The sequence below is a fragment of the Synchiropus splendidus genome, chromosome 7 (assembly GCF_027744825.2).
Source record: "Synchiropus splendidus isolate RoL2022-P1 chromosome 7, RoL_Sspl_1.0, whole genome shotgun sequence".
Lineage (NCBI taxonomy): Eukaryota > Metazoa > Chordata > Actinopteri > Syngnathiformes > Callionymidae > Synchiropus > Synchiropus splendidus.
The window spans coordinates 8,743,345-8,765,465 of record NC_071340.1 but is presented as its reverse complement, the minus strand read 5'-3'; the positions used below and the strand labels follow the sequence as shown (position 1 = coordinate 8,765,465).

At 43.2% G+C, this 22,121-nt stretch overlaps 1 protein-coding gene across 5 annotated transcripts in view; it reads right to left on the bottom strand.

Moving 5' to 3' along the window:
• Nucleotides 1-756: 756 nt before the first annotated feature.
• The window catches only part of sema6a (sema domain, transmembrane domain (TM), and cytoplasmic domain, (semaphorin) 6A), a 126,230-nt gene continuing 104,865 nt past the window's right edge, over nucleotides 757-22,121 (bottom strand). For 3 of the 5 annotated variants that reach the window (XM_053871013.1, XM_053871014.1, XM_053871015.1), the window contains 3 exons: nucleotides 20,965-20,985; nucleotides 16,970-17,143; nucleotides 757-5,817 (listed from right to left, as the gene is read on the bottom strand). In XM_053871013.1, coding sequence (XP_053726988.1) covers nucleotides 4,667-5,817; nucleotides 16,970-17,143; nucleotides 20,965-20,985 — 1,346 coding nt within the window. In that variant the 3' untranslated portion in view covers nucleotides 757-4,666. The other 2 variants (XM_053871017.1, XM_053871016.1) reach the window with 2 other exon arrangements.

Below are 22,121 nucleotides of genomic sequence, written 5' to 3'. Positions count from 1 at the left end.
CCACTATTATGCCTGACCAAAGAACTCTCACACAAAGGCTGGTGTTGCTAAATTATTTTCTCTACAATCCAATTTCTTCAATTTCCCCAATGACAAATGACACATTTTTTTTCCTATTTCCCGCCAAAAAACAGCAACTCAATGTCCGGGAAATTGTCAATCGAACATTTAGAAGTTCACCAGCAGCGTTTACAAGATCTATATTGAACACACAAACAAAAAATAACAAGGTGTTTATATTTGGGTTTCAGTTTGGTTCAGAGTCCTGGTGAAGATGAGCCATGTGTTTTGGAGGGTTAAGTTGAGGATGAGAGGCTGGGGAAAGCATTATGGCAATGAGAAACCTCACAATGTCCCCACAGGGATAGTCATGCAAACAAGTGTGTGTGTGTGTGTGTGTGTGTGTGTGTGTGTGTGTGTGTGTGTGTGTGTGTGTGTGTGTGTAGAGCAGGGGTCTCAAACTGGTCCTCAAAGGGCCGCAGTTGGTGCAGGTTTTCGTTCCACCCAGTCAACTTTTCACCATTATCAGGTGTCTGAAGGCTGTAGCCTATAGATGAGAGTCTGGTGCTGAATCATTTTGGTTCAGCTTTCTGTTCGACGGTCTGTTCTCATGCTTTGTAGCCTTTGTTGCAGCATGTAAGACGGATATGTTTCTCTAGCTAAAGAAGTTCCACTTTTGACCAGGAACAACCCAAGCTGAGGGCGAAACTGGCGGCCAAATCCTCCCTCTGACAAAAACACAACTCCCACATGTCATGACAAGAATTTAATTTTTTTTAATTACATTTTGCATTAAATTAAACAGTTTTTTTTCTTTACAACATACATTAAGCTGTGAATCAGATGTTAAGGAAGTGGAGAGAAAAGGGCAAAAAACTCTGTGACGTCACAACATTTTACAAGTTACAAAGTTCAAAAAGGTTTTCCAAGGATGTTCGCGTCTAACAGCAGTGAATGAGAACAAGAGTGAAAGACATAAAGGCACACACCAAAGCACTCGCCGTCCACCGCAGCCTTCGCGGCCCGTCCAGTTTTCCAGTAAATTCACCTTTCTAAGCTACCTCAGGCAGGATGCCACGATTTGACCCTTGACCCTAAATCCTTCTTGTATCTATGGTAACTGTTAATGCGAGTGCAACTAAGAGTTTTACCAGAAATGGAGTACTTGGATTTTCTAACTATAATGGGATTCTCACTAAATGATGCAAGTGTGGGCACTTTTACAAACCAAGTGTGAATTCTGGGATTCAACGTTGTGAAAATGGATAGGGTTTGAAATTTTGATGCAGGAAGTAAATATTATTGTGTTATCACTGTAAGGCCCAATTTAAAACATGTGAGGACAAAAGTGAAATCTATTTTACCAATTCCAAATCAACACTTGCTATTACTATATTTGAGATGAATAATCTCTGTTTCATAGCTACATTAGCAACCCTTTTAAGAGCAGTTTAGTTTTTCAATTAAAAATTATTAAAAATTCAATTCCAATCACTTAGCATAGGACTCACAAGTGCTACATTAGCATGGAAAGCTCATCAGTTGAAGTGAAATTTAAGCCATTTTGGAGTTAATTCTCGAGTTGGTGTTAAAACCTCTATATTTTATGGCATGTCCAATGCCTTAAACATCTTATTCTCCAGCTCATATTTGCGGTACTTTTTTTTCTCGCCCCAAACACATAGGCTGCCTGAACGTCAACCATGTGAACGGCTCACAACAATCTCCTCCACATTGAAACTGTTAGACAAGAAAACACACAGACTAAATGCTGGTTTGTGAAAGCGCCCTCGCTCACTAAAGATCGACTATTTAGAAACTCGCTGCACAAATGAACTCAGATCGGGTTTCTCCAAAAGGCAACTACCTCACTTTGTCGTCGCAAACAAATCCAGAGGGCAATTGTCTCGTTGTCATTCGAATCCAAGCGATGTTGACTGCGGTCATCGTCGGCTTCTCCTGGTTGTTGTTTGAAAATAAACCTTTGCTATCTACACGTTCAACATGAAGGGAGCGCTTGGTTGATCAAGTGTGGAGAGGGGAGGGGGGCATCCATACTGGATTCAGAACATAAGACGTGATTTGTTTGAAGCCACACAACTCTCGATCGTGTTGTAGCCAAACATGATTGGTTTAAACTACGTCATGTGACCTTCCTCAGAAACACAATGACGCCATACGTTTTGGAATTTCAACTTGGATGACACTTGGATGTAATGACTGCATGCATCACGGCTCAAAACAACATCAAACATGTCCCGAAGCCAACGAAACAGAACCACGGTGACTCAACTGGGACGCGGAAAAGTGGTGTCATGTAAGGCGGCGTCGTGAGCAAGACCTAATCCTAAATGTGTTGTCAAAATGAGACAAGGGTTCAGTTGTCCCGAAGCGTATTGCAGCCACTTTCACGTGGATGAATTTCATGCCAACCACGGCCATCTATGTGCTCAGGAGTGTTTGGGTCAGGTGACTAGGCTTTGTTTATGGTGATCTGTTATCCATTCTTTGTCTTATCAATGTGAAATTCCAGTATTGCTCCCTGGTAATGGGAGCTCCAACTGTTGCAGTGCGTTATTGTGTGAGTCGCCGTGTGAGTGCACAATTGATACATTGATTTATATGTTGATATTGCAGATTATTTGTGTAGTTACACTTTTGAGACTATCATTATTATTATATATTCGCTACATATATAAATCTCAAATTACTTTGTACTACTAGTCAATGACGGAACATACTGACTGAATTGTTGTTTATTATTTAAAGTTTAACAAACAGAGCAGGTTATCATGAAGAAAAAATCCCTTGAGTTGTATCTGCCATCTCTGTAAATTAACATTTGTAATTGAAAAAAAAATGGATTGTAAAATGTAAATGTCAAATGTGAATGTAACACACTAGGTACCATTCTTTTTGAGTTATCATTGGTGTTAAAAATGTATTAAAAAAAACAAACAAACTTTTGGACTTGTGAGTAGAGAGTTTACTGTGTCAGTTATGTCAAAGGTCAGGCCGCGGGGCCAAATCTGGCCCTCCCTGTCGTTTCATGTGGCCCACAAGAGACTGAAACACGCTCTTGAATATTGTTGGCTTAAAGTGAAATAAATTCCGACCTTGTGTAAGATGAAGAGAAGTATGTTGTTGTCGCATGTACAATACGCTTCGGGAGGTGACTGTGGTTTGAACTCTGTGCACAGGAACCAGCCTGTTGACTCTCATGCAACAAGGTTGCGCGTCTTGTTCTGGGTGTTCACATCGCCTCATTGTTGCAGTGCAACACGAAGCTGCACTCCTTTTTTTCTGGATACGCATCTTTACCGTTCCTGCTAATCAGCCAGTTCACTCTAAAACAGACAAAAGAACATTAAAAAGCAGGACTCGTATAAAAGAGAAAACTCACAAAGTCTTGGTGGACACTGCCAGCACAACGTAAAAAGTTGCTCTCAGCGCGATAATGGCACGATCAGAAATGAACAGCAAACGTGTAAGTGCGCGCGTGTGTGAGTGTGTGTCGGGAGAAGTGGTGAAAGAAAACCCTCCCTTCTGTCCGGACAGTGAGCGTGTCATGTCTAGAGACCAGAATTACAACAATAACACCTACATTCTTCAGTTGCATTTTTATCAAACCGGGGAAACGTCATGATGTAAGAAAATTAAAAAAAAGGTACTACAAGGAGACAAAGTATTACACAGCTATTAAAGAAAACCAAACATTGTCACTAATCCAGGGTGTAAGGCACAAATTTACATGTGGAAAAAGAAGCAGGCAATACAGATGTTTTATTTATATAGCTATCGCCTGCCGGTCGGCGTGGCGCCGCGGCGACGCCATGGCTCTGCTGCTGTGCCACTCTCAGCTTATTACCGACGTTCCTGAACTGATCTGATGGCAGGTGTGAGCCGGCAGATGGCGCTCACACAAAACCACAGTGCTGATTGGTGGAGATGCTCGCTGGAGGAGTGAGAGGACCGGGGAGTCTCTGATTGGAGAGTCTGGCACCACTTTTAAGGTATCTCCTCCTGCTCACACAGTAATGGACCTTGAAGTCATCCAGAAAGTTCTACTGGCTCCAGTTTAATGACTTTAAATATTTTCTCTTTTGAGAAACTCAAATGAAGTCCTCCCTTTTGGACGCCACAAGCCTAGAAAGTCAGTCTGTTGTTTTTCCAAAAGCACTTAATAAAAATAAATACGACAAGCTATTAGTAATAACAGTCATGTGTTATTCAGTGACCAGTACAGTGGAGGAGTCTTCCCGCCCGAGTCCGACGCAGGCACGACTTGATTGCTGTAACACTGAGAGGCTTTTCACAGTTTCCCACAGAGCGAGTCCTGGCTGGCTCAGAGGCTTGCTGTACAATGATTAGTTCCTCCCGTGTGCTTTCGTGAGTCGCAGGACCGGACGCCCGCAGACGTCGGCCGATGAAATAAGAGGGACAAGTGGGTTTCTTCAGGAAGTCAGAGCATCAAAGACAGCAACTTTTTTTTTTTTTTTCATCATATTTACACGTTGTTTTTAATAAAAAAAATTAAGTCTTTTGCTTAAAAATGAGTCGCATTTTCCACTGTACTGGACTGTAAATCACGACCGAACGAAGATAAACACTGAGAGGAGCTGCGACGTGGAACAGTAACCCCTGTGGTTCTCGGTCTGAGGGGCAACTATGATCCGGACTCACTGGACTTGACTTTTGTCGAGAGCGAGACCACAGACGGTTTGGGCGGGACGTCGGGTTTAAGGTGTTTTAGGCCTCCTCTGGGCAAGGAACCGTAGGAACTCATGGAGGGCTGCCGCGACAGGGAAATGCCCTGCGCCGTCATTTGTATGGAGTCTACTCTTTGAGGTGCAGGGGGTGGAGTCTCCACCCGATTGAAGCTGTGATGTCGCGCCAGGTGGGAGGAGTTGGAGGAGTTAGTGTTGTGTCGCTTGAGCGCAGAAGATCCAGAAGCCGAAGACGCAGATCCTTTTCTAAAACCGTAGACTGAGGAGTGGACTTCCAGGCGCTTCCCCATCTGAGGGACCGCAGGGGGCACCGTGAGGGAGGCTTCTCGCTGCGGAACACGAGGAGGCAGCATGCCATCTGGATCCATCATGCTCAAGCTCTGACCCGAATTCTTCACTGTCTTGTACTCCAGTGTAGCAGCCTGGTCATCGATGCCATTGTGACCTATACCGAGGTCACTCGGGTGAGCCTGCTCCACGTACTCATGCTGGTAGGACTGTTCGAAATGAGGCTGGAGCTGGTGCTGATGCTGCGGCAGGGGAAGGACCACCACGCTGGGTATGTGTCCCGGAGAGGCTCTCAGGGGCAGATCGGAGATCACGGGAGAGCCCATGGGAGGCATGTCCTTTGTGCAAGCATTGATCAGGTTCTGGTTCCTCTCCCATTCCCGACTTCCTCTGCTGGGTTTACGCCGCGGTTGCATGGGGGTGGACTCGGGTGTTGGCAGAGCAGCAAGATCCAGGTGGTGCTGATCCGCTTTGATCAGCATCTTGGCGTTGGGTGTCAGTCTCCCATTGTGCATCAAAGGGGAAAGAATGGCTTCAGGGCGACCGTCTTTGGCCTGAGTCTCGAACAGGCCGGTCAGTTTGGTCACACTGTTCATGGATCCTCGTCGGGAGTGCAGGCGGTGGTTGTCCCTCTCTTTGTGTCCCGCCAGGTCTAAGTCTCGCCGCCGGTGGTCACAGACACAGTAGACTATGATGCCAGAAAAGATGGCGCCCATGGCGAAGGCCAGGATGACGGCGATGGCCAATAGGGTGACAGGAACAAGCTGGTCTCGACCTTTCTGGTAGCTCTCATGGATCACACCTGCGAACAAACAGACAATATTGAACCCGGCAAGAGAGGAAAGGTATCAAAGCATATTCTCAACAAGACTCTGTGAAGTTTTTCGCATTAAATTCTTCAACATAACATAACATTTCACGTTGTCGTGGTGAGCATGACTATAGAACAGTACTTGTCTACACACTATGAGAATAACTTCAGCTTGACTGATGTAGCAACCTTTAGTTTTTGCAGAAAATCCAATCTTCCTCTCACACTGTGTTTTGGAGGCGGCACAGAGATTCACAATTTAAACAAAAGATAAAAGCTGTAGGAGCAAGAAAAGATCTGAATGGAGATAAAAGACTGAAACATCCCGTTTTCTCATGCAAATGTGAGACTGTTCATAAAACTGTGAGGATTCAGCCTCATGAATCCAACAACACACAATGAAAAGCCTCTGATAAGGTGAAAAACCCAATGAGCCGCGGCGCCGGTGTCTTATGAAGGCAGCAACAAAGATGCACATTCGGAATAAAACACAATTCAGCAACGGCTAAAAAGTATCTGCAAGTTGTGCAAAGTAATTTCAACGCACAAGTGATAACATCAGCCTGTTGATGTTTCACACATTGGCACGCACACATTCCAACGACAACACCGTCAACACAGATCACCTCACACCGACGAAGGATCCGCCAGGTGGACTGTATCAGTGACAAATTCCTCTCTGCTGGTGTTGAGTTACAGATAGACAGTCGTTCATGCCTGCATTTATCTCACACTGGATTTCAATTCTGCTAACATGGAATGAAGACCTTGTTTGAAGCCTTTTTTAGTGGAAAATTGACGAAAGAAAAAAGGCAGTGATCCAGCGACCTACCCACCATCCTCAGGTTTTGCAACCCAAGCTATCAAAGCGATCTGTTTTAGATTTGAAGACGAAGTGCCACTCCACAAAATTAGATTCTCAGCAACCTTAAATTGAGAATATATTTCCTTTCATTCCACATCTTTGACTCACTTCAAGCATGGCTGGCTTTTTGGGTAGATGTAGCAAATTCATGGTCAGTGGTCCAACCTCCGGCCTGTCAGGTCATTATAAATGGCCCACGGAAGATAAAAATACGCGTGGTTGCTTCAAAGTTAGGCGTACCAATAACTAGAGCACTGGAAAAGTCTCTGGAATCTCATCCCTCTTAAAGGAGCCAGTTAGAGACTCTAAAAAAAAAGCTCAGGCAGCGACTTGGACTGTGTGATTGAGGGTGACAGAAGTGCTAGGATGTTGTTTCATAGCAGCCGTGCAGGCTGCAATACATACATATTAATACGGTTCTCCTCTAAATTATGACCAAGCATTCCTTGTTCAGTTAGTGCAAACCAACTTTCACCCATCCATGCAGTAAATGTTGAACTCGGCATCTAAACTTTCACAGTCTTCCTCATACGACAGAAAAAGAGCCAGCCAAAAATAAGTGCTACCCAGTTGCCATCACTTGGAGAAATAATAACAAGAACATCATTTTGATGAGAAACTCGAGGGACTTCTTCAGCACTAACACAGTTAACCAATAATAATCTCATTTGCCAGTCCAAAGATCACAAGACACGGACACGGCTCCTCATCGGACACACATTTGAATGTATGGGGCCAAGATGTGACCATATCCAGTTAACTTCATGTTACTCTTGAACCCTTACGCAAACATCTGGCCATTAACTTCCAAAGAATGTGAACATATTCTGCAACTACCCTTGCTAGACTAACTGAATGAATCTATATAATATCCAATAGCACACTAATCTCTGCGAAGTTTTGTTGATCATCAGTCAGCCTCATTCTAATTTCATTGCAGCAGCTGCTGAGGGAAGTGAAGCCACATTTTTCTACCCCAGTGTTTTTGCCTTTTTCGGCTCAGTTGTGTCACAGAGCACTGGGAGATCATCTTCTGTGACTCCTCAGGAAGACATAACACAGACTCTGAAACACTGTGATAATCTGTTTCTCATACAGGCCAAATCCAGACCGCCTTCTGCTAACAGTCATAATCCCTGCTCGCTGCCGTCGTACATCATTCCTCCAAAATACATGACATTGTTAAAACCTGGAATTCCGTGCAGCGGGGCCAAAGACGTCGGAGCTCATATCTCTTCTCTGTGAAAACAAAACTTCACTTTTTCTTCTTTATAAGGTGCCGACAAAGTGCACCTCCGAATCATTAAACAAAGAGGTTTCCAAATGTCTCTTCGGGACTGCAGGGTTTCTTATCAAGCAGCCGTCCGGCAGACTAGATATGAGGGGAGCGATCCGCAGTGAATTAGCAAAGGTTGACATCTGTTATCCAGTGAACTTGTGAGTCCACATAACCTGAAACATCTGCAACATGTCTGGGACAAGAACATCTGAGAGGAGAAAAGATACTTTTCCTCCCTGATATCTTTGTCGGCGTTCTTCTGTCCTCACTCAGATCTTTTTTCCACTCGCAGCTTCTCGCCTGCACTGGACTGTGATGGTGACCTTTGCGAGTTATCATGCTATGACAGATGTGGCAGCAGTGGAAGAAGCTCTGAACATTTGGAAATGAAACTTCAGACAGGTCGTCAGACATATTCTACATTTACCTTAATAATTTCATAATAATTATTTTTTTTATCTTTGTTTTTTAAGGACTACACTTCATGATAAAGTATATTTGTTTGGCATCCGTGACATACTCCAAATGCTGAGGTTCCTGCCTTTATCATTGTCTTTGCTGCCTCAGCAGTTTTTACATTTAACACCGCAGATAGTGCCTCTTTCTTTGCTGTGCTCTTTTCATCCTGAAGTGAGATGCCAACAGGCAGCAAGTCCAGTCTGGCCAAATTGATTTACCATTTTTTTGAGGCGATGGGACAGAGCTTTGTCTTGTCCTCTGTGGCAAAGGTTAACCACTATTTAACCTGGCCTGCTCAGCTCTTCCTGTCTGGGCCTTTGGAAAAAAAGGGACCCTTTCAGAGGCTTCCATTTCTCCTCTCATTCCATCATTCATTCTCCGTGGGCCACTTAGCCTCAGGCCCAGAGTGCTACAAGAAAGAACTAGATGAATGTAAACCTTGAAGACCTCCATCTTTCATTTGAAGAGCCCATTCTTGTCCTAACTTCAAACGGAATGACAGCGAAGGAGGACATGCGCACGGTGAGGACTGAATGAAGGTGTCTCCTGCTCTCCGCCAACTTTTCAAAACTTCCTAACCGTGACCTTGAAAAATATCAGCCATTCTGAAAACATTTTCCTGCTGGAGTGGTGTCACGTCGCGGGCGTCGACTGAACAGCGACTTCTAATCTGATTGCAAGTCGCCCACAGAACACTGCGTAAGGCATCTCGCGGTCCGACACTTCGCCGAGCACTTGAATTGATTTGAATTTCACACCGCCTCTAGACCTCCGCAGTCAGATATTAAACACATATCTCAGATATTTCTCGCTGTCAAAACAGCCTGGATCTGCAACACTTAGTTGTAAATCAGAAACACTGTAATCTGTGTGACTGCAACTTGCGGATAATCTCTCCCTCTGTCTGGCTGACACACACACACACACGCGTTCTTCTAATCTCAACTGAAGTACCGGCCGACTTGCAGCCCACGGAGCTCCTCTTTGTGATGATGTTTGTGTGAAATCTTCAAAGCTCATTGGACATCACAGGAGAATATCATGGGGGGGCGCCGACCTCTGACTTGCTACTGTTTCACACGACACGGGGAGAGACAAAGATAACCATCTTAGTCAGGCTCAGCTGCTGACACCACCAGTTGAAACACTCACCACAGCAAGTGAAGAATTCCTGGAGAACAGTCATTGACTTTTAAAGTCCCCATTTTCTGCCAAAGACCATTGTCATCTCTTTCCAAAAGAACACAGCGATTCCTATCAAGACCCATGGAAGAGCTGTTAAAGAGCCATTCAGGTTATCAGCCCATTACAGCTTGTTTATGTTTCTCTTAAAGAGGCGCGATAGAAAATGAAATCCTTCATCAAAGCGTTGTGCTGCGAAGCCATGCCACAGTTAAGGTACAATTAAGCCCTCAGTTATTTAGTTTTGCACCTCCAGGTATTATCACAGATGCGCGGACCATCCACCTACGAGCGTCAAACCTACTTTTGAAGACTCGGAGGTAATCGTCCGCAATTACGCGGCGCTGAGGACATCCACAGTCAGCCGGGGGGTTGGTAAGCTATTGCCGCTAATGGCTGTTGTTGTTGTATAAAAAGCGCCGCAGCTGTTCTCACACGTTGAATTAAGAACCAAAGAGTGTTTCTATTACTTCAATAATTACAGTTTGTGTTCATTTACATTTCTACACAGCAACATTGGTGCGAGGACGTCTCCATCCCCATGTAGCCGGGATACACCCCAAAACAATTTCAGTAAAAGGGACAGATCCATTTACCCAGGGCATTTAGATGGAAGATTCACAGTGGGTCTGAGTAAAATAACACATTTCACTATTCCTATCTCTGGCTGAGGATGTAAGTAAAGACAGACATACAGGGAATTTACTGGACTTGCTGGCTAAGAAAAGGTAGACGAGCAATTTCTGATCTTGATAAAAAAAATGATTTTATTTTATAAATGGTTAGAAATTTGAAAAGACGTGATGCAAGCTAGGTGTCGATCCAGCATCGTCTTCAACTGACACCCACGTTCCACAACACATCATCAAAGTGGTACATGAGCTGTCCAGGGGCGGCAAATCACAAGTGTGATAATGTGAAGTAAAACATGAATAATAAATATCATATATAAATATCAAATTATTAATGTGGGGTGAAGATCAGGAATGCTATATTAACATATATACATGGAAGCATGGAAGGGAATTGTTTCTGGCAGTGGTGAATACAGTATGTCCAGGAAGCCAGAGGAGAGTTTATCAGGTATTGATGCACTGCATGCTAAGAAGAATGAGTCGAATGCTTTACTTGAAATTTATTCGTGCTGGAAATGTAAATTAGAAACTGGTACATTTCTGCTTGTCTCATGGGAGTGAACGATTGTTTCTCCTCTGTGTACTGATGTTTTAAAGCTGAATAAAGCTGAATGTCGTGTCTACCTGGAGACCAAACCACCGTGCATCAGATGGACAAACAAAGGCTGGAATACTGATGACTTCACTAAGAGCTTGTACCTGACAAGGACCTCATGTTTGAAAAGACCCTCGGCCACCAACAAAAAGAATGATGGCTGTCCTGAGAGTGGAAAAAAGGTTGGGAATAAACAAGCTGCGGGACTGTCTGGGAAGGTTTGTATCACTGAGGAGGCGACGATCTCGACGGGAAATAATGGGCTTTTTATAAGTAAACTTGTTGTATATTATATACAATTATATGTTTTATGTTGTATATTTAGATATGGTAGCAAATAAAAGGTCAATAAAATTTAAATGACATAAAAGAATGAGAAAAATTATATATTGTTCTATTAAAAATGGACGCAGATATGGAATAGCAAACTTAATTCCATTGTTATTATATTTTTAGCACTACAAAGAAATTTAAATGAAGTATAGGGACAAGTAGAATGGAAACATGTGACCTCCCAGGAAATTTATAGTCACAGAGAGATAGTCATTTATATTTGGAATCAAAAGTGGAGCTTAAGAAATTAGAGCATTATCATAAAAAAAAACAACATGAGGCCAGTAGATGTCAGCAATATAAGTAAGGGACCATAACTGAGGGCTTTAACGCCAGCTGTGGCTAATGGGAAGTTAAAATGAATGTACAATAGATGCTCATTTAAAAAGCATTATATAAACCTGGGATGGCGTGTCAAGAACAATGAAATGCAAAAGTTCTAAACTAAACACTGTGATATACTTGGACACGAATCCAGGCACAGAACAATGAGGAAATCAGTGGAGGAAATTAGAACGTCAGTCCGGGAAGTGCGTCACAGCAGGAAATGATCCCGGGGACTGTTTATATGAAAGACCTCAATGAGAAGACACAACAGCACAATTCAAGCAACGCTAGACTTTCCACCGGTTCATTTCCTCCAGGTTTCACTCAGACTCTTCAGAACACAGGCAAACTTCATCCCACCAAACATCATCACCAGACCCGGCATTTTAAACAACGTGATTCTATTTTCGGCTCACAACCCAAAGACAAACACATGTCCTCCCGACTGGAGAAGCCTTTTAGATCTGTGACGCCACCACTTCTTCCACTGCGGTTTGCAAAGTAGATCTGGAAATGAATTAGCGGTTAATCAGACTTTTCCAAAGCATACAAGTTCAGACTTTATATTGTTATTGCAGTTATGAAACATTGGTGTGTTGGCAGGATTAGCCCTGATTTCAACCGCAAGCCTGCTCCTGCGGGGGCAAACCACAGCTCCTCGTCCGAAAAACACATCATTCATAACAATACAGCACAGTTGGAGGTATTTTGACAAACTTGACATGTTATTGTTTCCAAATCTGCAGCTAACGTTCAAGACTGGCATGCTTTACCTAATAATTATGCTGAAAAGTTGCGGGGAAAAAAAGTGTCAGAGGGGTCAGAGTAGACACCCACCCCCTCCCATCTTTTGTCAGTATTACAGCCAAGCAGATAAAAATAAGACCTGCAAAGTCGCTGTCAAAGCACTGTTCCTGCTGTGAAGCCAATATTTTTTTTATGAACGTGTTGCTATGGAGGGTTTAAATAAATGCATTACAGCAAACAGTCTTCAGCATTCTACATGATCATGACATACACGTAACATACTACAGCAGCACCGAGCATGTAAGTGATGCCATGTGAAGGTCTTCCCCATTGGTGGAGCTCCCACTCCAGACTCCAGTTTAGACCCTCTCTGAGATACATAAATCATCATGGTTCTTGTCCACTTGGAACAAAATGAGTAATGATCCATGTCAAAGCTTCCCACAGAGCTCCTCCATCACGCCATGTTGTTTTAAATACAGAGGCGGCCTTTAGCTTCGTAAATAAAGTGCAACACTCTAACAGCTCTATTCAATGTTGAAGCCATGTTGAGCGCCGCCATGGCTTCAACACCATACTCCCAGTTTTAGGCAAGACAAGAACACTGAGACTTTTCTGTAACCTCATGACTACATTGACAAGTGACCACAAATGAAGTGACTCCAGACAGTAGTGAGGTTTGTTGCTGTCTGAGCTAGTGAGAGTTTCTTAAACTTCACGGTGTGTTCCACTTAAATTTGAATGGATGAACTCGTAGCTCAGAGCGTGGTACAGCTGATGAGTTCTAAAAGCGACACTTGCATGTCAAAATAGGGTGTAGAAACAATTCCACTTGGGTGTCGCTGCAGATGTGAATTATGAATATACGTGGCAGCAGAGGCGGTTTGTGGAACATCTTCTAGGGGTCCTCCAACCTGGACAGCCAAGAAGGAGGTTAAAAGGTTCAACTTTTACCCTTGTCTGGGAAACCTGGCCTGACAACCAACAGATTAACAATGAAAATGTACTTGAAAAATGCAGTGTAATGGTGTACTGTACTGTATATCTAAAGGAGATCATCACCTAGCAAAGATATAAATAAAAAAAAGCAGCAGTGTTGGCTCAGACGTTGTTTCAGTGTCAGGTACATCTCCAGCTCAGTTGTTTCCTCCTGTCTCTATCTCCTTATCCCAGCCTCCCAACCTTCACTGCTACATTATTGTCTTGTTCTCTTTAATAAATCCTTATCATGTGTCTCTTTCACTTTCTCTCCTCTCTTATTTCCCATGTCTCCCCCGCGGATCCGACTCCATCCCTCTCTCCTTTCCTCTTTCTCTACTGCGTAGCGGCTGTAATGAAGCCATAAATTGGAGCATCTCAGCAGTGGCTACAGGTCGAGCTGGGGGGAGGTGGATGTTAGAGAGGGGCGGAAGGTAGACGGGAGGGAGGGAGGGGGAATGAGGAGCTCATTTGGAGAGAGGCAGAGCTATGACACCAGTAGGAGGAAAGGAGATGGAATAAAGAAGGAGGTGTGGAAATAAAGGAGACAGGAGAGGGGGAGGGAGTGGGACCACATTTACTGATTCAGGAATACATTTGCGCGAGGTAAAGGTAAAGCCTTGGAACATGCCATCCCAGTCACATGACAGGTCCTGTGGGAGGGAGACTGGTCACAATGGCAGCAGATGATGGAGGTGGCAGGGTGATGGTGATGAGCCGGTGAGGAAGATGAGGAAAGGCGATGAAGAAGTACAGACCAACACACGCAACTGTACGGTGAAACTCCAACTCTCCCTCACTGAGTCAAATGAAAATATAGGGTATTATTTGTTTGTTTTAGGGGCGGGTCTCGAGTAAAAACAGTGATCTAACTAATTCGATGTTTAGAATTAGTAGACGATGAATGGATGATAAAATTTAAGTTGAATCTGTATCTATGAACTTCAACATCAGGGTGCTCCAGTCATGAGTTAACTGTGTAAAGTGCTCAACATTTTTGCTGGAAGTTAACTTTTATTATCCATCAATCAATACTATCTCACACAGACTCCTTCATCACGGATGTTTTGTGATGACATCACATTGTATAATGCAATAATAATGTGATATTTTTATTTTTCCATAAATCGAGATTAATCTCTTCACTCTTAATGTCCATACAACCTGAGAATAAATAAAAATATCTGACCACATGCACTCTATAGATACTCACACATGCTCATCTTAAACTTGTTATTTCCCAAATATTTTATGTATTTTTATAGTCTGATAAAAAATAGTTTGACATGTGTTGGTTATTAATAACAAGCAACACAAAGTTCTCATTTATTAAGGAATATTAATCTAAAACCATGTTTATTCACTGATTAATGGCAGCAGATTCTGCTCTAAATAAATCTGTTTCACTTGAATGAATAAACAAGTGATACACAGACGTTATATATGATGAAGAGTGTGGATTCTCATCACTCAGCTGTATTTGTAATTACTTCTGAGCCAGTGACTCATCGGGACGTAATACTCTAAATGTCTCCACCGAAAATGAAAAATTTAAAGTCACCAACTGGCCTCTTAATGTGTCGGGGCATCAGCTAATGCGTGGCGCTTCTCCAAACATTATTCACAAGTTTTAATAAAACCTCTCTCTGGATGAAACATTTCGCAGAGTTCTCACAGTACAGTTGACACCTGAAGCCAACGAAAGTAAAAGGCGACAGGAAGGAAAAGGAGGCAGGATGGGTGGAGCAAAGAAAAGTGTCGACTGCAGTGCTGAATCGGACATGCTGAAGAAGCTTTAAAGCTGTACGGAGGCGAAGAATTGTGCTTAATACCATCAAAGCAGCCAAAGAAGGGGGATTTAAAGTCAAGTATATAAACAGCCAAAATAAAGGAACTCAATCGAAGCCATGCAGCCAAGAAGATCACAGGAACAAACACAAGGACATCAAGAAATCAAACAAGTTTCAGAAAGATAAACAAGCACTGTAATTCAGATGTACAATGGTATATTCAGGTCATTGTGTGGCGAGAGAAACGACGTCTAACATGTTGAGAAGTTAGCTCTATATCCAGGCATTGTGGTCAATGCATCACTTCAAAATGAAACATAGATTACAGTATGTAATATGCAAGTGGGTGACATAAGTAAATGGTTTATAATTCACATGAATGTATTACTTTATATAGATTTTTACTTTAAATCTGAATAAATGTGTGTAGAATATACAACCTCTCCATTTTTTCGCACCAGTGTTTAAATATTTGTCTCAATTTGTCGATAGGAAAGTTTCAATAAAAACTTCTTTACATTCTTTTTCTTATTCAAATAAAATACATTTATAAAAACAACATTGTTTATGAGCTGAATAGCCAATGTAGCTGAGTAGCCAATGTAGCTGTAGATTATGTTTATATTAACTGTAGATTATATTTGACTTTTTTTTTACCGTTGAACAGCCAATAAATCATGGGTCTGGCTCTGACCAAAGCAGTTAGTCAGCTAAACATTAAGTTGCTTCTAAAATCTTTTGTATTTTGAATAAATTCATCACTTTATCTTTTTTTTTTTGAGCATCAAATTCGATGACATTGCTACAATGAATCTCCTTCTATCTCCTCTTGTTTTCACCGACACTGACATCAATACACCATGGCATGACAGATAAATGATAAATACCGAAACAGCTGCGAAGGTGCCAAACAACAACAGTGGTAATACAAGAAACAGCTGGAAGCATTGAACTGATATGTGAAGCTTGGTTGCATTGATCTGAGCAGTCTTCATGTCACGACTCCCAAATCATCAACATTGCTCAGGTAAATGCAACAGTGCCGGCATTTCGGGGTGTCGGCCGTACGCATGCTGTCTGAGGTGTCTGCCACCATTGTGCTTCGATCTGCTGCCGCCCTGCTGCCTCCTGCTGACGTCCAATGTACCGCTTCTTTTTTTCCCCCTTGATAATAGCATCACCTTTGTCTGAGCGTCTGCTGTACCTCTCCTCCCCCGCACACCCTCTCCATATAAAAGGCCGCATACGTCCTGATCAATATCACTTTGAGGCCGTACAGACCTGGAAATAGCATGTATGATTTACCCAGCAGGATCATGTTGCATGTTATTTTTCAGCATATGTTAGCGCATGATGCGTTTTATTGAGGGACAAACTGGATCAGAGAGGCGACCTTTCTTTTCCTATCCGCCCGCTTCCCTCCTTCTCTCCTAGCTGGCTCTCATTTCTCCAGCTAGCCGTCCTTGAGGCGGTACAGCGTTCGGCAGGTTGTTAACACAGGAAGAAAAGGGTCGTTCAATGTCATGTCACCGTGTTGCAGAGCATGACAGAGCTTGCACCGGGGCCATCTTTTGCAGGGAATAAATACGTCGCCATCCTGCTTTTCAGGGTGTAATGGTCTGGATATTACATCTCTTGTGGGACATTAAAGGCCAGGGATGATAGATTCATCCCAATATTGTGTCTGCATTTTAATGAGAGCCAGCGAGTGTGTGTGTGTGTGTGTCCATGTATATGTTGGGGTGTGCGTGCGTCCTATTCGGCGGGGGGTTTATGTGCACAGTATGAGCCAATTTGTCCCCTAGAGGGAAAGTGATCTTCTATCTCCTCACCTCGTCAGCTGGAGGCAGCCAGGCAGCAGTAAATCTCAATTACATGAACCTCCCCCTCCCTCCCTTCTCCCTTGCCACAGGTGACAATGGACCCGATTGACTGTTGCGTTCCAAGGCTTACCATTGGCTTCAGGCAGAGTCTGAGAGGGCACGGCCATGAAAGGGTCCTCCCCTTTGTCTGAGATCATAGGCGTGTCCTTTTGCTCCACCATGCGGCCCCGACCCAGGGGGCCCTCAACCTCAGGAAGAGCTGAGGTGGGCAGTGAGAGCGTGTGGTGATGATGATGGTGATGGCCTGTCAGACACAACACAGGTTAAAATATCGCCCAGGACAGAGAGAAGCCGCCTTGACTACGAGGGAACAGGGAGCATCATGCACACACAGAGAAAGACAGACTTAAACGTCCACGCTCGTCTCCCTTACAAGTCTGCGCAGGTCATTAACAAATCCAAGTTGCTCTCTACACATGTCTGTTCCCTTCGTCTTCCTCATTCTGTCAGTCTCTGCTCTGGCTGTCGTGTCAAAGCTCCTCTGGGTCTGTCAGAGGAGAGACGCGTACAAGAGAATCCCCGCACCATCACCATGGGGGTGCCCCCCTTTGATATGAAGGACAGGGGATCAACTCGCCTTTCAACAAGTTCCCTTCCAGTCTGCCTGGAACTTTCTCCTCTAACTTTTTACACATAGACAGTAGCTGCATTCCAATGACAGAACTCAATTTATTGACCACAGTCTAAGATTCCCATCAAAGTTAATGCGTTAAATTCCACGGTTTATTTTCGTTTTGCAGCTGATCTTGATCTAATAGTAATGGAGGGATGACGGGCACGTGGGGTGGATTACGATGGGATGAAACTGCAGTTTGTTTGGGTGAAACTAGCTTCACTGTGTCAGCTCGTGGTGCACAGATGCTGACAACATGTTACTGCCAGTTGCAGAAGAGGGTCTAGATGTGACCGCCAGAAACATAGTCGAAAGCAATTTGTCATGTAAGGATATGATATGGATGTTTGACAGAACGGGAGATGGTTCTTTATATAGCTGTCTTCAGTGACTTCATATTCAGTAAGATCTGGCCTAGAGTTTAACGTATATGTTCTTGCCATATCGGCATTTATGACATCATCACGACCGGCAGATCAAATGACAAATATACGCTGTTTTTTTAAAATTATTTTGTAAAGAAGATTTATATTGAACAGCGTTATTACCCTTTAAAATTTTACATGAAGATGTCAAATTGACAACACAAAGAAAAGAACATCACACGGCTTGTTGTGATGCTGCAGAGCTGCCTGAAGACACGATGGCGGTCATTCGGCAATACTTCTCCATCAAGGAAAATGACAACTGAATTGTAGTTTGCAACATGTGCATCCACTGAGTCAGCCCCCGTGGTAAAACAAGACTCTCTGCGGAAAATCACTGCACCAAATTTGAGCGCTACCAAGTGGCTAACGGAGCTAAAGGAGTAAATTTTTTTGGACAAGCAGCTGTGTTCTGCTGTCAAAGACCGGAGCTTTCAGCAGCTAACAGCGCACCTGGACTCCAGATACCGCATATGTCTGTCAGGTTATACATAAGGCAGCATTCCAGTATTTAACAAGTGATGAGTGAGGTTTACATTTTTAGGTTCAATCTGTTCATTGTTCATTGAAATGGGAACAAAAGTTATTTATTTTATATTAATTATTATTGTTAATTTGTGATTTATTTTGCTTTAATAGTTGCAAGGTTTTCTATACAGTGTTGTTCAGTGTTATTGAATGGAAGAGGTTTGTATAATAAGTTAAAAAAAACTGTGACTTGTGTGTGAATTAGTTGTGGGGGGAAAAAGGAAAAGCAAAAATCTGTATCAGCCTGTTTGAACTTTTAAAATATTGGTGCAACCCTGTTAATGACGTACAATCTACTTCACAATACACGATCTTCGGCCTTGCAAAACAACTTCTTTAATAGAAGTGAGATATAACATTGTTTGTCTTCCAAGTGAACTGACAAAATAAAGCCAACAAAATGAAGCAATGACTTTTCTGGTGTCATTTTTACCAGAATTCTGGGACCCACGAGGTGAAAAAGTGCTATACACAATCATTTGTAAGAAGTTTTAAAGTACACATTTTGTGAATTGAACGATTAAATAAAAGTCTGTTTAATCAGATGAGAACAGCAGCACAGAGCTAATTGAAGTCAGGGACCTTTGAATGTCGAATCAAACTTCTGACTAGCACCGCAGAGTCCATCAAAACCCAATCAGGTCGGAAAACAAGCCAATGAGGCGGGAAAAACAGTGGAGCGTTGACGTTTTTCCAGCCCCTCTGCAGTGTTGCGATTCAAAGGCAGCTTATTATTTACTTAGCTTCCTACGTTCAATGCTCGTCCTACATCATTTTGCATAAGCTCTGCATTTTTTTAACCAATATTGTCAACTTAAAAAAATGGCGTCCTCCGCTTATACCAACATCCTTTATGTGGCTTTACCCCAATTATCTATGCTATTTAGACAGTGGCGATGCAGAGGCGCTTTTCAATATGTGTCTATGCATCAGAGGCATTTTCGCGCTGAATCTGCTGGTCGACACAGACACACAACACCACCCAGAGCCGCCTGGCTCTCCTTCTCTGTGTGGCATGGCAATCATTAAAATGATTTATTTAACTAGTGGCCCTAGGCTGAGAGATTAGTGTGACAGGCCTATTTTATAATTCATTCCCCCACCGCCAGGGGAAGTGCAATTCAGGCAGATGACACACATAGAAAAAGAGCTGGGAGCCTCCGAGCTCTTCTGACTTTCAGGGATGGTGGGGGTTAAAAACTTAAGTGCCAATAGAGCCATATCCTTTCCTTCACGCGGATTAAAAAGGAGGCGATAACGTGTCATCTTAAGTGAACGAGAGGGGGCATTTATTTATCTTAAATCCATATCTAACACTGGCAGGCGGACGGAAGGGATGTGGCCAAGACTTTACTTGTGTGTGTGTGTGTGTGTGTAAACACACAGCCGCGCATTGACAAGTGCGTCGAACAGCGTAAACCGTGCACACCAACACAGATGCTTTCTCCATGACCCCGGATCTCCAAAACCATGGAGAATCGCAGCAGGGGTGCAGCCACATGGGGAGGTGGGAGCGAGATTGTGCTGGGCTTTCTGGAACAAGATCAAAATATCTATTCTCGTCATTCAGTATGTTTTGATCTGGCAGCTGGAATATATGTGAGTGTTTACGTGCGGATGTGTGGGAGACACAGAGAGAATCAAGCGCATTCTTCATCCCATCCGATAAAAATAAGACGCAGGTGTGGGTGCCGTGGATGAGAGTGACTTTGCTTCAGGCTACTCTCATCTGTTTATCATCATTATCGGGAAAAGGGGTGTCAATCAGGAAACCCGGGAGCGTGATTGTGACATTGTGTGGTGCGATTTATATAAAAGCTTTGATGAAAATGTTGCAGAAATCTTAGAGGAAATCATGGGCGCTGGAGCCTATCCCAGCTAGTCAGGATAATGGCGGGAGACTGCACATGTAGACAACAGACTACCACTCACACGCACGCACATCCACAGACCATTGAAAGGCATTTCCTTTAGTCTATCTGGATTCGGTCCTGTGGCATAAAAAGTGTTTTTCTAAGAACAAACAACGCAAAAATGCCTTGCATGGATTTGATAGCTGAATCCCAAAAAGGCTACATCATCGCACTCGTGTTTAAACTTCACATTCACTTGCACTTGCCAAGCTCAAGGTGGATCACTCTAACTCTTACAGTTCAGAGGGACTGCGATCCGCAAGACGCAGCCATTTTCCTTCCACCCTGATTTCCCATTCTTTCTCATGAGAAGTGATATTAACTCCAACGAATCAGGCATCAATCTTTCATGGCTTCAATACAGGGAAAGAACGTCTATCCAAAAAAGAGCGGATTAAATTCACTTAAACCCTCGAGTCATTAATAACGCGGCCTTTAAAGAAGTGGGAGGAGTTTTCATTTCCCTGAGAGGAAGTGATGGATGGACGAGACGCGGAGGTGTGGCCCAGTTAAAGAGCGAGGCAGATGAAATGCTGCTCTCGTGTCTTTTATTGGATTGCTGGAGGAGTGAATGTGGGGTACTCACCGTTCAGAGCCACAAAGGAATCTGGAAGAAGAAGAAGAAGAAGAAGGAAGAATGTGTTACAGCGGGCCATAAAGAAGCCTGCTCCTTGAGCCTAATCAAACACGCCGACTTTTAAAGTAATGTGAAATCGACCGTCGGAGCAGTGTATTGCTAACTTCTAATTAGCGGTGAGCTATGCGACTTCGGTAGCAAATGGGAGCCCAGCGATCAAGCCAGACTACCCCATCGACTGTTTGACCGTATTGATGGGAAAAACATGCAGTCTCCATTTTCCTTGAGTCAACAGCTGAAATAAAGACGAAGGCTGCGGTTTCAAGTCGTTCTGATGCTAAAGAGTTACCAGAATATCTGCAGCCAAAGGGCAAAACAGAAAAAAACAACGGTCGTAAGCGTCTCCAGAATTCACAAATTCCGTGGTATTTCCGTTACATGAAACACGTCTTGGTGCGATCCTTGTGGCTCGCTGTGGAGCGGTGACTGATTTGTGCTGGATGTGCTGGGGTTTCAGGGAATCATCGAGGTGTAAAGGCACAGCTTCAGAGAACACAGTTGCGCTGCTAGCCCTCGTAAATGTAGCTAAGGATAGAAATGGCGGGTTGAGAGCTCAGTGAAATACAGACGGATTAGAAAAGGTTGACTAGTCTGCCCACTTATACGCGCCCTATTGGTGTTCTACATTTGTAGTCAAGTCAGCTGAGTGGTATCTTTACGCTCTTCATCTCTTTTCTACTTATTGTCAAGTTTGGATGGATTTAGTTCATGTTATAGGGGAAGTTGCTTTTGGAGACATCATGGACTTGATCGGAGTAAATGAGCAACTTCCTTTGTAATAAAAATGCTAAATATGTTCAGATGATTTGAGATGATGAGAGAAAACTAAATATATGAAATTTATGATTTAATCTTTTTTTTTTTCTTGTTTTGAACTTGAAATTACACTGACTTTATCGACGTAACAGCCTTTCGAAGTAGAACGCTCACTGTCAAAGTATCCCAGAAGAGAGATAAACCATTTGAAGTGTTTTCACGGGAGAGTAATTCTTTCATCACAGCTCTGAACAGTTGACAGAACGTAACAATTTGCAACAGGAAATGCCGTCCTCTTTAACCACAATGGTATGTAGCTGATGCACCAGAGAAACAGAGGGGGCAAGAGG